The sequence below is a fragment of the Saccostrea echinata genome, unplaced genomic scaffold (genome assembly GCF_033153115.1).
Source record: "Saccostrea echinata isolate AGI-Se365-2 ecotype Australia unplaced genomic scaffold, CSIRO_AGI_Sech_v1 ptg000012l, whole genome shotgun sequence".
Taxonomy (NCBI): Eukaryota; Metazoa; Mollusca; class Bivalvia; order Ostreida; family Ostreidae; genus Saccostrea; species Saccostrea echinata.
The window spans coordinates 8424218-8436923 of NW_026889761.1; the positions used below are offsets into that span (position 1 = coordinate 8424218).

At 34.6% G+C, this 12706-nt stretch overlaps 1 protein-coding gene across 1 annotated transcript in view; it reads left to right on the forward strand.

Moving 5' to 3' along the window:
• Positions 1-12706, forward strand: part of LOC133184959 (uncharacterized) — a 226303-nt gene that overhangs the window by 133052 nt on the left and 80545 nt on the right. Inside the window, exons 107-119 of the mRNA XM_061320024.1 lie at positions 265-428; positions 1505-1669; positions 1935-2153; positions 5730-5772; positions 6004-6176; positions 7002-7175; positions 9508-9729; positions 9815-9857; positions 10122-10285; positions 10991-11164; positions 11430-11639; positions 11772-11814; positions 12222-12385. Of these exons, the coding sequence (XP_061176008.1) occupies positions 265-428; positions 1505-1669; positions 1935-2153; positions 5730-5772; positions 6004-6176; positions 7002-7175; positions 9508-9729; positions 9815-9857; positions 10122-10285; positions 10991-11164; positions 11430-11639; positions 11772-11814; positions 12222-12385 (1958 nt within the window). The remainder of the gene's footprint in view (positions 1-264; positions 429-1504; positions 1670-1934; positions 2154-5729; positions 5773-6003; positions 6177-7001; positions 7176-9507; positions 9730-9814; positions 9858-10121; positions 10286-10990; positions 11165-11429; positions 11640-11771; positions 11815-12221; positions 12386-12706) is intronic.

Sequence of the window (12706 nt, forward strand, 5' to 3'; positions counted from 1 at the left end):
AAGCAAATTCTAGCATTTCTTGGAACATTGTAATTAGAGTCTTTCATATTAATTATAACTGGAATATAGTATATCAAACTTAGATACCATATCTCATATACCACAGATATGCTGGAAATGAGGTGGAGGTCCCAGACACCTTTTCTATGTGTATTTTAGCCTCATTATCTTAAATCCTTGAATATTTTGGAAGTTTTGTTCTGTTTCATCTTGTTTATTGAGATAAAGAGATTTGACAGCACTGTTTATATTATTATTTCACAGATTCTTGGTCACCAATTTACAAGGAATAAATCAGTTCAGAATAAGTCTATCCATTATGGCTTGTTTTGAGAGTGGGGCTGCATGTGATCAAGAGGTTATCATACTCAACAATACAATTTTGCCCAAAGGATACTGTGAAAAAGCTCTTGGGGCATATGTTAAAGGTTATATTTTAGAAATATAGATTATTCTCAAGCATTAAAAATAATATTGCATTATCATTAAAGGACTCGTATGTGTCTCTAATTTAAAAAAGAAAAAACATAAAAGCTTATGCCTTTTCTTTCATTAAACAATGAAGTTGTATGTATTGTATCTATTTTAAAGAAATAAATATGATTTTTTTTTCCCATTATTATAGCTAGTGTCAGTACCTTTGAAGTTTCTTTAAGATAATAGTAACTATGGTGATGTTGGGTACCAACAAATTTGATCTCTTGACCTTGACAGAGTTTTAGAGTTTTACCTACTTTAGTAAATTTTACTTAACTTTAGCCTTGCATGGCTATAACTCTTCAATGGTTGGTGTTAGCGCGTTTATATTTTACATATGTATTTGATGTATCTCATGTTACAGGACCTTTCTTTGGGTACCAACATTTTTATCTTTATGACTTTGGAGTTTGGCCTACGTTTGAAGAACTCTAGCCTTACTTACAACTTGCTTTTATAACTTTTGAACATATGGTGCCAGGACTTTTGTATTTCGATTCAATTATCATTTATTGTGACAGGATTTTTCCTTGGGATACCAATATTCTTTACCTCTTGACCTTATTCTTGGAGTATGACCTACTTCTGAAATCCTTTTACCTTGGCCATAATACCTGAATAGTACCAATATTTCACTTGTATATTCCTTGTGACAGTAAATTGATTTTTTTTTTTGAGTACCAAACATTTTTTTGTCTTTATGACCTTTGAGTTTGACCTACATTTGAAAATTTAAACTATGCATGGCCCTTACCTGCCATGCAGAGGCATCAGTGTTTCACAAACACATCATGTAAAAACTGGCACTCAAAAAAAATTATGATGGCATTATTTAGCGAATAATTACCGGTATGATTTGTTATGAAGTTTTAGTTCATAGCAGTAACTTTCAATAATATATTAACCATCTAGGTATGTTACTGCTGTATACTAAGGAAATTTACTGAATTATTTTTGCATGTGCTAATTTGTCTCAAATACCTTATGCATGTTTGCAGATTTTTAAAGAAACAATTTTTCGTTGCAGATTTTTCATTTGGACAATGGAAAGCAGACAAGAAGGTAACAACAATGGATGATTACAGTATAGCTATCCTAGAGGAGGAACTACAACTTTTTGGTTATTTGTACGACAGAACACAAGCCTGTGATAAATCTACCAAATTTTCGTCTTCATCAGGATGGTCTAATGGTAATTATTACAAATGCAGCAAAAACAGGGTCACTGTGACAATAAACATGCTTATAATGAATATTTACTTACAGCAAAGTGATTTCCACACCCTGTACTTTTGAGACATATATTATTTACTTGTCACAAATAATGAATTTCTATGTTCATAGCAAATCAAAATTGTTTCTTCCTGACACTTTGCTATATTAAGAGTCTTTAAATTGAGTATGAACATGTTAAATAAAAATTAATTGTTTTTATTTTTAAAAAAATACATTTTCAGATTGCCCAACAACTTTGATGTCAACTCTTCCGTACATTAATGGTCCATTTTCATGTAATCTTGGACCGTCCTGTTCTGATATCACCTGCTGTGTGAATGCCGAGCCAATCTCGAGACACCTAAGAGTCACACTAAATTTAGAGTTCTGTCTGGACAAAATTACAGTTGCTTTTGAAAAATTTGTGCTAGAAATGAAAGTCAGCAAATTGGTCTCCTCAGGTAAATGAAGTCTTTACTGCCAGTATGGTTTTTTTAGGTCACCTGAGTCACTCAGGTGACCTATTGCTATCCGTTTTTGTCCGTCGGCGTTCGTCGTTCGTCGTGCGTCGTGCGTTAACATTTGAACATTTTTAGCTTCTTCTCTGAAACCACTCAACCAATTTCAACCAATTTTGGCATATAGCACCTATGGGTGAAGGGAAACAAAAATTGTGAATTTCATGGTCCCTGCCCCCCTGGGGCCTGAGGGGTGGGGCTAAAACCACCAAAATTAATGCAATCTTTAAAAATCTTCTTCTTTACTCCTGGACATCAAGCAGTCAAACTGCTGGCATGATTGTAATAAGCAATGAGCCCTCTACCAAAATTGTGAAATTCATGGCCCCAGGGTCAGGGGTTGTGGTGCTAGGGTGGGGCTATATACATCATATAGTGAAAGTGCATTATTTCTTTGAAAATCTTCTTCTCTGCTCCTGGGTATTAAATAAACTAACTAAGTACATAGTTATGTTGAGCAAGACTGCCTCTTACAAAATTGTGAATTTCATGGCCCCTGGGTCAGGGGTTCTGGTGTTGAGGGGGGGGGGGGGGGGGCTCTATTGATCATATAGTTAAAATGCATTAAATCTTTGAAAATCTTTTTCTCTGCTCCTGGGTATGAAATATACTAACTGAGTACATAGTTATGATGAGCATGGCTGCCTCTTCCAAAATTGTGAATTTCATGGCCCCTGGGTCAGGGGTTTGGGTGTTAGGGCGGGGCTCTATTTGATATATAGTGAAAATGCATTATTTCTTTGAAAATCTTCTTCTCTGCTCCTGGGTATTAAATAAACTAACTAAGTACATAGTTATGATGAGCATAGCAGCCTCTTCCATAATTGTGAATTTCATGGTCCCTGGGTCAGGGGTTCTGGTGTTAGGGGGTGGGGGGCTCTATTGATTATATAGTGAAAATGCATTAAATCTTTGAAAATCTTCTTCTCTGCTCCTGGGTATGAAATATACTAACTGAGTACATAGTTATGATGAGCATAGCTGTGTCTTCCAAAATTGTGAATTTCATGGCCCCTGGGTTGGGGGTTCTGGTGTTAGGAGGGGGGCTATTGATTATATAGTGAAAATGCATTAAATCTTTGAAAATCTTCTTCTCTGCTCCTGGGTATGAAATAAACTAACTAAGTATGTAGTTATGATGAGCATAGCAGCCTGTTCCAAAATTGTGAATTTCATGGCCCCTGGGTCAGGGGTTTGGGTGTTAGGGCGGGGCTCTATTTGATTATATAGTGAAAATGCATTATTTCTTTGAAAATCTTCTTCTCTGCTCCTGGGTATGAAATAAACTAACTAAGTATGTAGTTATAATGAGCATGGCTGCCTCTTCCAAAATTGTGAATTTCATGGCCCCTGGGTCAGGGGTTTGGGTGTTAGGGCGGGGCTCTATTTGATTATATAGTGAAAATGCATTATTTCTTTGAAAATCTTCTTCTCTGCTCCTGGGTATTAAATAAACTAACTAAGTACATAGTTATGATGAGCATAGCAGCCTGTTCCAAAATTGTGAATTTCATGGCCCCTGGGTCAGGGGTTCTGGTGTTGAGGGGGGGGGGGGTCTATTGATTATATAGTGAAAATGCATTAAATCTTTGAAAATCTTCTTCTCTGCTCCTGGGTATGAAATATACTAACTGAGTACATAGTTATGATGAGCATGGCTGCCTCTTCCAAAATTGTAAATTTCATGGCCCCTGGATCAGGGGTTCTGATGAAGGGGTGGGGGGGGGGAGACTCTGTTGATTATATATTGAAAATTCATAGTTTCTTTCAAAATATTTTTTTCTACTCCTGGTTATAAAGCAAAGAAACAAGTGTATACTTATGATGAGCAAGGATGCTTTTACAAAATGTTTGAAACTTGTGGTCCCAGGGGTTCTGTTGTTTCTCAAGGGGGGGGGGGGGGGGGCTCTTTTAGTGAAAATGTGTGAATTCTTTGAAAATCTTCAACTAATTGCATAGTTATGATGATGAGGGTACCTCTTCCAAATTCGTAAATTTTCATGACCCTAGGTCATGGGTTTTGGTGTTAGGGTAGGGTTGTGTTAAATAGTGAAAATGCATTATTTCTTTGAAAATCTCCTCTGCTCCTGGGCATATTAGAAGCAAACAGAGTAAAAGTTTTAATAAGCAAGGTATTTTTACCAGAATTTTGAACATATGGACCATTTAGTCAAGTGTTCTGGTCCTTGCCAGGGCTCTATTAATTTGTATTCTACTGAGTGAAGTTATTCACCTTTGCCATTCACCTTTGATAATTAATCACTGTAGATAATGTATTTGAAAGATTAATAGAATAAGAAAATTATGCAAGAACATTTATTGTATAATGCAAAAACTACTTTCATAGTTTTAATAATCAGGTAGACTTGGAAATAATAGATGAATAAAAATGAAACAAAAATAACTTATCTTTTTAAATGTTCTTCAAAGGCCAAGTGAGGCCAATGTGAGAGGTAATAATAGAGACATCTGTTATGATCTTAATCGTACTATTTTCCTTGCTATTGGGCAACAAAGCTTCGTTTATCAGTTTATGGATCCTCTAAATTGTTGTACTCAGGTGACCGTTAAGGCCCTTGGGTTTCTTGTTTAATATGCAAATCGTTAAACATTTTTTGCGCTTTTTTAATGAGGAAAAGAAACATGAACTTTATCTAATTTCAAAGTCAGAAAGTCTAAGCTGAATAAGAACTCTGACTCGATCTTTAATATATGATTTTTTTTACCTGTATGGTTTTTAGTACAGAAATTCTATGTAGCCAACAGGTTTCAAGGTTAAAAAAAATTCAATGTCAAAAACAGTTATAATCACTAATTTATAAAGACATTTTTTTTAAAAAAAAAAAAAAAGGTACCAGGTAGACTCTCGATCTCATACTAATCATTCATACCCCCCTGAAAACAAAGGGGAGGGGGGCAAATGAGGAATCACTTTTTCCCTCTGTCTTTGCAATCTTGTCTTACAGAACAGAGCTAGCAATCATGAGATTACTAAATCACAAAATATGAATTTAATTATTACCTTTCTTTGTTAACATTGATTGACAATTGTTTGGACTGTTGTTTGTGCCTTAGTGTTCAGTTCTAAAAATAATTATGTCCAGAAGATGACTTAGCTAGGTGTCTGACCGTAATGTTTGACTACAATGTAGATGTTTTTGTGATTCAGACAATATTCCTCCTTTTTAGTTTTTAGTCAAAATATATCTCTCAAATAGCATAATGACAGATTATCCTAATGCGCATAAAAGCAGTATCATTAACTGATTAAGCTTTCATATTTATAGAAAATACTGTAAACATATTACATTTGACTGTGCATTCTATTTAGAGCCATTTGCAAAAAACAGCTTTCGTTTAATCAAGTACATTGCTAAATTCCCAAGTACATACATCCATCTAAAGCACATTCAGAAAGCGCAATCTCAAACTATGCTTAATTGTTGAAAAATCAATTTGAGTCAAATACTATACATGCCATTCAAGAAACCGTTACAACAAGTCTACTTTCTGTTTTAGGAAAAGAAGAATCTCTGAATATAAGTGGAATTTACCAGTTAAAGTAAGTTTGATCATCTAATTGTAGTACATAAAAATAAATCTATAACAAATCATTAACGTATTCATTTGAAGTTTCAATCTTAAGTATAGTTAAATAGAATAAATAAAGAAGAAAATTATTTAGGTAGGACATCATAAATTGATTGGAAATTATTGTTGTTTGACATTTACTTTTTAAAAAAATTGGTTTTTTTTTTTAAATCTAATATTTATCTATACTTTAATTTGTTAGAATAATTGTGGAAGATCTTCCAAACTCCAATATGTACATAGTCAGTTTCTCCATCTTGGCATGCTGGGAGGGAATTCATTCATGTGAGATGTACAGAATTCTCGATAAGACCAGACTTCCTAAGTCTCTAACTCAGCCATACTGTAACTGGAAGAGGGAATATGTGGACTCAGGTGTGTAAAGGATAATAGTATATAGCGCATCTCATAGCAGACGAGATACGAAACGAAGTTTAAGCAACATTTAAGATATATCAATAGCAAGAAATGTTGTATCAGTGCCTGTAGAATATTTACTTTTGACTTGCCTGCTCATGCAGTCATTTTAAGAGTATTAGGAATGGACCTATATTGAAATTCTACTTAAGGACTCGTAGAAAATAGAGATCTCAGAGTGTAGCTTGATGATTTGCAAATTTAGCATCATTCAATCAAGTTTGACTTAATTGATCACTCTTCTGAACAATGAGGGCTTCTTGCAGCTTATAAGACATAGTAAGCTGAAACCATAGTTCAGATAACTGTTTTGTGGATGGTTAAAATTATTAAACCCAAAATATTGTTAAAATCAATTAAAGCTGTTTATAAAAAAAATAACAAAACCTTTTTAAGCCTATAAAATTTAGAAGAAAAACAAAATATTTCTGAATCCTTGTTGAACATTTAAATGCAATGACTAATTATACAGCAAAAAGAATATATATATATATATGCGAGCTTTATTTTTAAATCACCCATTTTTAGGTCCATAAAGAAATCAAAATCTCAAATAAAACCTCTTTTGCACATAGGCGTGATATAACCGGTGAGATTTTGGCTACATTGAAAACATTAACTATCAAGAGAAATAATGTCAAGAAATGAGATAAATGGAAAACTACAATAACAACAGTGTTATTGATCTTTCTTGAAAATGTGGGAATATGATAAGTAGGTAAATGCATCCCGGAATATAGTGATAGTTACCTGTGCTTAGTTACAAATTTCTGTTTCCAATAGATTTTGATTTGACATCCTGGTTATCAGCTAAAGGATACCCCGATACTTCCCCATTGACTGGTGTACCATTACAGGATCTAATGGAACGTCTAAAGCTAAACAGACTCAAGGGAGAAAACTGTGACAATTCTTCAGCTCCTTACATGCCTCAGAAAATCAATGGATGGAACTATAGTATTTATATTTACCTTTTTTCCTTTTATTTTGCACTCTATATTTTTTATCTGTTGTTGGTCATTTTTAAACAGTTGAACGCATTTATTTTTTTTTCAAAAAGTTGAAACTGTATATGTCAAGGAGTTATTTCAGTAAAAGTTATCTGAAGCTGGAATGTTACTAATTTCTAGTCCTACCACCTTTAGAAAAAAAATCCTCACAACCAAAATAATTCATTTTTTTTGTCATTTCATCCCCATCCCCATTTATTATAAAACGCTTCATATCCATGGTATATCCATAGTATATGAATCTTTTACTTCTAGTAGAATAAGAAAATTTGTAAGGGTAAGAGGGTGGAGGATTAAGTAATCTGAGTCACTATATGAATTAATGTAACACATTTGTCTTCACAAAATTTCTTTTGTTTTTAGCTCACCTGAGCTGAAAGCTCAAGTGAGCTTTTCTGATCACATTTTGTCCGGCGTCCGTCTGTCCGTCTGTCTGTCCGTCTGTCCGTCTGTCTGTCTGTAAACTTTTCACATTTTCGACTTCTTCTCAAGAACCACTGGGCCAATTTCAACCAAACTTGCCACAAAGTATCTTTGGGTAAAGGGGATTCAAGTTTGTTCAAATGAAGGGCCATGCCCTCTTTCAAGGGGAGATAATTAGGAATTACTGAAAAAATAATGGCATCATTTAAAAATCTTCTTCTCAAGAACCATAGGGCCAGGAAAGATGAAACTCATGTGGAAGCATCCTCAGGTAGTGTAGATTCAAGTTTGTTCAAATCATGACCCCCGGGAGTAGGGCGGGGCCACAATGGAGGATCAAAGTTTTACATAGAAATATATAGGAAAAATCTTTAAAAATCTTCTTCTCAAGAACAGCAAAGCCATGATGAGTCATATTCATGTGGAAGCATCCTCAGGTAGTGTAGATTCAAGTTTGCTCAAATCCTGACCCCTGGGGGTAGGGCGGGGCCACAATGGAGGATCGAAGTTTTAGATAGAAATATATAGGAAAAATCTTTAAAAATCTTCTTCTCAAGAAAAGCAAAGCCATGATGAGTCATATTTATATGGAAGCATGCTCAGGTAGTGTAGATTCAAATTTGTTCAAATCCTGACCCCTGGTAGGGCGGGGCCACAATGGAGGATCAAAGTTTTAGATAGAAATATATAGGAAAAATCTTTAAAAATCTTCTTTCTCAAGAACAGCAAAGCCATGATGAGTCATATTCATGTGGAAGCATCCTCAGGTAGTGTAGATTCAAGTTTGTTCAAACCATGACCCCCGGGGTAGGGCGGGGCCGCAATGGAGGATCAAAGTTCTACATAGAAATATAAAGGAAAATATCTTCTTCTGAAGAACTGCAAACCATGATTAGTCATTTTGATATTGAAGCATCCTCAGGTAGTGTAGATTCAATTTTGTTCAAATGATGACCCGCAGGGGTAGGGTGGGGTCCAATGGGGAATGGAAAGTTTAACATAAGAACATAAAGAAGAAATATTTCTTCTCAAGAACAGAAAAGCTATATTTAGTCATATTGATATGGAAGCATCCTCAGGTAGTGTAGATTCACGTTTGTTCAAATGATGACCCCTGGGATAGGGAGGAGCCACAATGGGGGATCAAATTTTTACAAAGGAATATATGGGAATTTTTTTTAAAATCTTCTCAAGTACAACAAAGCCATTTGTTACATTGACATGGAAGCATCATCAGGTAGTTTAAAATTCAAGCCCCCCCCCCCTCCCCCGGTCTTTTCAATACTGAACTGATTTGTGCTTTTGCCTAGCCAATGTGCTCAGGTGAGCGATGTGGCCCATGGGCCTCTTGTTTCTGATGACGTATTAAATCAGAGACATAAATAACATTTTTTGTATGTCTGATAAAAAAAATTGTTACCACATTTTCAAGTCAAATTTCCTCTGGTTCCAATTAAGTAAAGTCTCTATTTAATTGTACAATTTTTGTACCATTTTTCAGTTGGTCACACACATCCAAACCCCTCACCATCATTTATAAAATTATCTACCCCCCAGGTTAAACTAAGAAAAATAAACCCCACAACCAAAGTAAAGAAAAAAATGAATTGGCATTTCCACCCCCTAAGATAATTTTTCTGGAATAGTCCTTATTAATTTTAGAATTTAGTATATAGGGTCAAGAAAACAGAATTTAACTGTACTCCTAAAAGTTAGGCAGAAAGGCTTTCCAAACATTATAATTTATCATATGAGGAGTCATGAAAAATTGTTTTGATCATCATTTTGTTGCTAAGAATCATTTGAAAAAATTTTCTAGTAATATTTTGACCTTCAAGTCTATGAACCTCTTGTAGCTTGTGCCAGTCCCCCAGATTTAATGCCTCTGCCCAGCACACTGACCTGTCACCTGCCTAGTTCCTGTACAGGACTGGACTGTTGTGTGTCCAGCACTAAGTTAGGACAGAGCTTCAGGACATACTTAGACATTGATCCATGCACATCCAGAATAACTGTGGGTATTGATAACTGGAGATTTACAGAACTTTCAAAGGAATCCATCAAGATGCTTGACAGTGGTATGTTTTAATCAGTCTCTGTTAAAAGATCCATCAGTGCTTATGAACAACAGATCCTCTTAATTAATTTTTTTGTTTCGAACAGAATTCCAAAGAAGGATTTGGATGAATGGAGTTGTAAGAATGGAGTGAGTAAATGATTACTTTTAGTAAAAAAAAAAACAACAACAACAACAACATTCGGCTATACCATAAACCTGAAAATCGTCATGTCAATTTATTTTTACAAATATGGGTCACAATGCTGTATATTGATATATATAGTACTGTAATAAATTATTTAAGGGGAAAAAAACACTTGTTATCTTGCATTTGTTTTTCTCTGACCGTGCATGTGAAATGGAAACCATTAGGGCTGAAGTCTTACCAGAAACATCTGTTTTGTTTTTAAGCATTCATTTGAAGGACTTGTGGTATACCAACAATTTTTTAGTCAATTTGAATGTAAGCATTTGTCTTGACAACCAAAGGCCATGTGAAATAGCTAATCAGACAGTCTTCAAAAACGCCTTGCTTTCAAAGACAAAATGTGATTGGATCCAAAATTTACCAAGTGGTAAGATTTGCTAGATTTTTTGTTTTTGGGCGGAGGGGGTGCATTTAATGGCTTATTTCATTTATTTGTCTATATGTTTTGTAACATAATAACTTTTTTATTGATCGTTCTGAAATAATAGATCTTGATAGTAATTCTAATTTCTATGCTTCAAGTTATCCTCTTATCATTTACTAGTGAGGAAGAAAAACCGAACATCACATAAACTGAAGCCAAGTCTGAGTATAGGTTTCTTTTTTTCATCCAGCATTAGTTACTTAACTAACTAGATCATGAATGTCAAGAATTTATATTACTGAAGTTTTTTGCAGCAAAAAATTGACATACTTAGTTTTTGAAGCAAAATTTTAATCCAGGTTGAAATATGCCAGTATGATAAAACTAATGTATTAGTGTAGGCTAAAAAAACTGCTGGAAAATGTGTAAAAGTATTAAGAATTCTTAATTACCTAACGTACACATAATAAGAAGCCAAACAAATGCCTTATCTGCTTTGGAGTTGGAAGCAGTGTCATGATGACAAATACTGAATAAAAATCAGAGAACCTCAAATGGAACAGAACACAACATTGTATGATACAAATTTGTGTGATTAATTCACATCAAAATTTTCTTACCATTCTGGAAAATATGCTGTGCACTGATTGGAGAACTTTTCATGTTTTTGTCACATGAAGCAATTTTAGAAATCTTTTTGTGCAACAGGATTTTCACTGTCATCTTGGAAGATGAACAACTCTCTTGGTCCTCATGAGGCACTCTCAGACATTATGAGGAACAGACTTGATGAGTATTTGGAAATGCCAGGCTACAGAAAACAAATAAAGTGCAGCAGAAAGAGTTCACAGTACTGGCCAACATTCAATGGATGGAAAGATGGTATGCTTTATTGGGCTGTAAAAAAGTTTGATTGCTTCAGAATTTTGACAGATTTGTGTTTTGTCAAAATTCTTGTTTAACAAATCTGCCAATTATTGTTAAAAATTAACAGACAGTTCTGGAGATAAATAAAATGCACACATATACAATATCTATCTTTTTGGATGATGTTGATTCAATTAATGTTATTAAGACAGTGGATTCAAGTGAAATCAAATGACTGAAATAGGAAGCTTTCTTATATAAACTGATATTGTTTTTACAGACTGCAGATTATCAGGACTTCCTTACAACATGGAGAAGAAGACATACTGTCAGCTTCACTCCAGCTGTACCTCCATTACCTGCTGTACAGATGACGTAGTTCTACAGACCACTGTCTCCTGGTCCATACACATAGACTCCTGTAATCTAAAACTGAGTGTGGGGATAGAGGAGTGGAAAGCAGACTTCTCACTGATTGACTTCAACTTTGGTTTGTACTAATAAGACTATTTTCCTAGTGTTTTGAATATTGTAAAATGCTTTAATTTCTTTGTAAGTAAGTTTATTAACAAGTACTAAGTAAATGTTGATAATATTTTGTAAACATTTTTTGACTTTTAAGGAGAGAACAAGATATTTCAACTAGGTGGAGTATACAGGATAAGGTATGTAGTTCTATTTGACCGTGAAACGATTTCTAAAATCTAGAGTTTAAAAAAAGTAAAATGTTTGATTATAATAATTATGCAATTCCCTCTGAACAATTTCTTGTGTCCACCTTTTTTCACCGGCAGTAGATACTGACTAAGAAACTAGTTGTTTAATGAAATTTCTGTTCATCCATTTTTAGGTCCATCAAAAACACTGATACAATAGCTTCCTTATGTAATTTGTGACTGGACAAGTCTTTATTCATCATTTTTGAAACTTTCACTGAACAGAAAAACTGCATCTTTCATCTTGTTAATATATTTTTGTCATCCTGTGCTTCTTACACAGAAGGGAATTATCAAAGTTGTACTGCTGCTGTGATGACTGCAAAATGATGTAAAGTATTTTGTATGTTTTTCAGCTACACTCTGTTTGACCTGCCTTTTGACTTGCACTACATGCTGAGTGCAAATATCAGCATATGCTATGAACCAGATTACTGTATGCTGACAGAGAGTATACTTAGAGACATGATGCTACCCAAACCAAGATGTGACTTCAGAACTGCTAACTATGATATACCAGGTAACACATCAGAAAGGCACTGATTGAACTTAGTTTTGCTAACCAGATGCCCTATAGCAACTTGTGCATAGAAGAATTTATTCAATTATAATTAATTTGAGTAAAATATTGATATGTAAAATACATTTTTTCACCATTCTGCAAAAGAGGAAGGGGAGGGGGGGGGGGGCTCCTGACTGGGCACATATTGTTGCCATTGTCAGTGTGGAACTGATGGACAGTGATATGTGCAGTGGAACATGATGTCGCCAGGGACAATATGATCAGGGCTACAAAATATACTGTCCTGGATGGGGTTCATTCTCAAGAACCTGTAAGTCT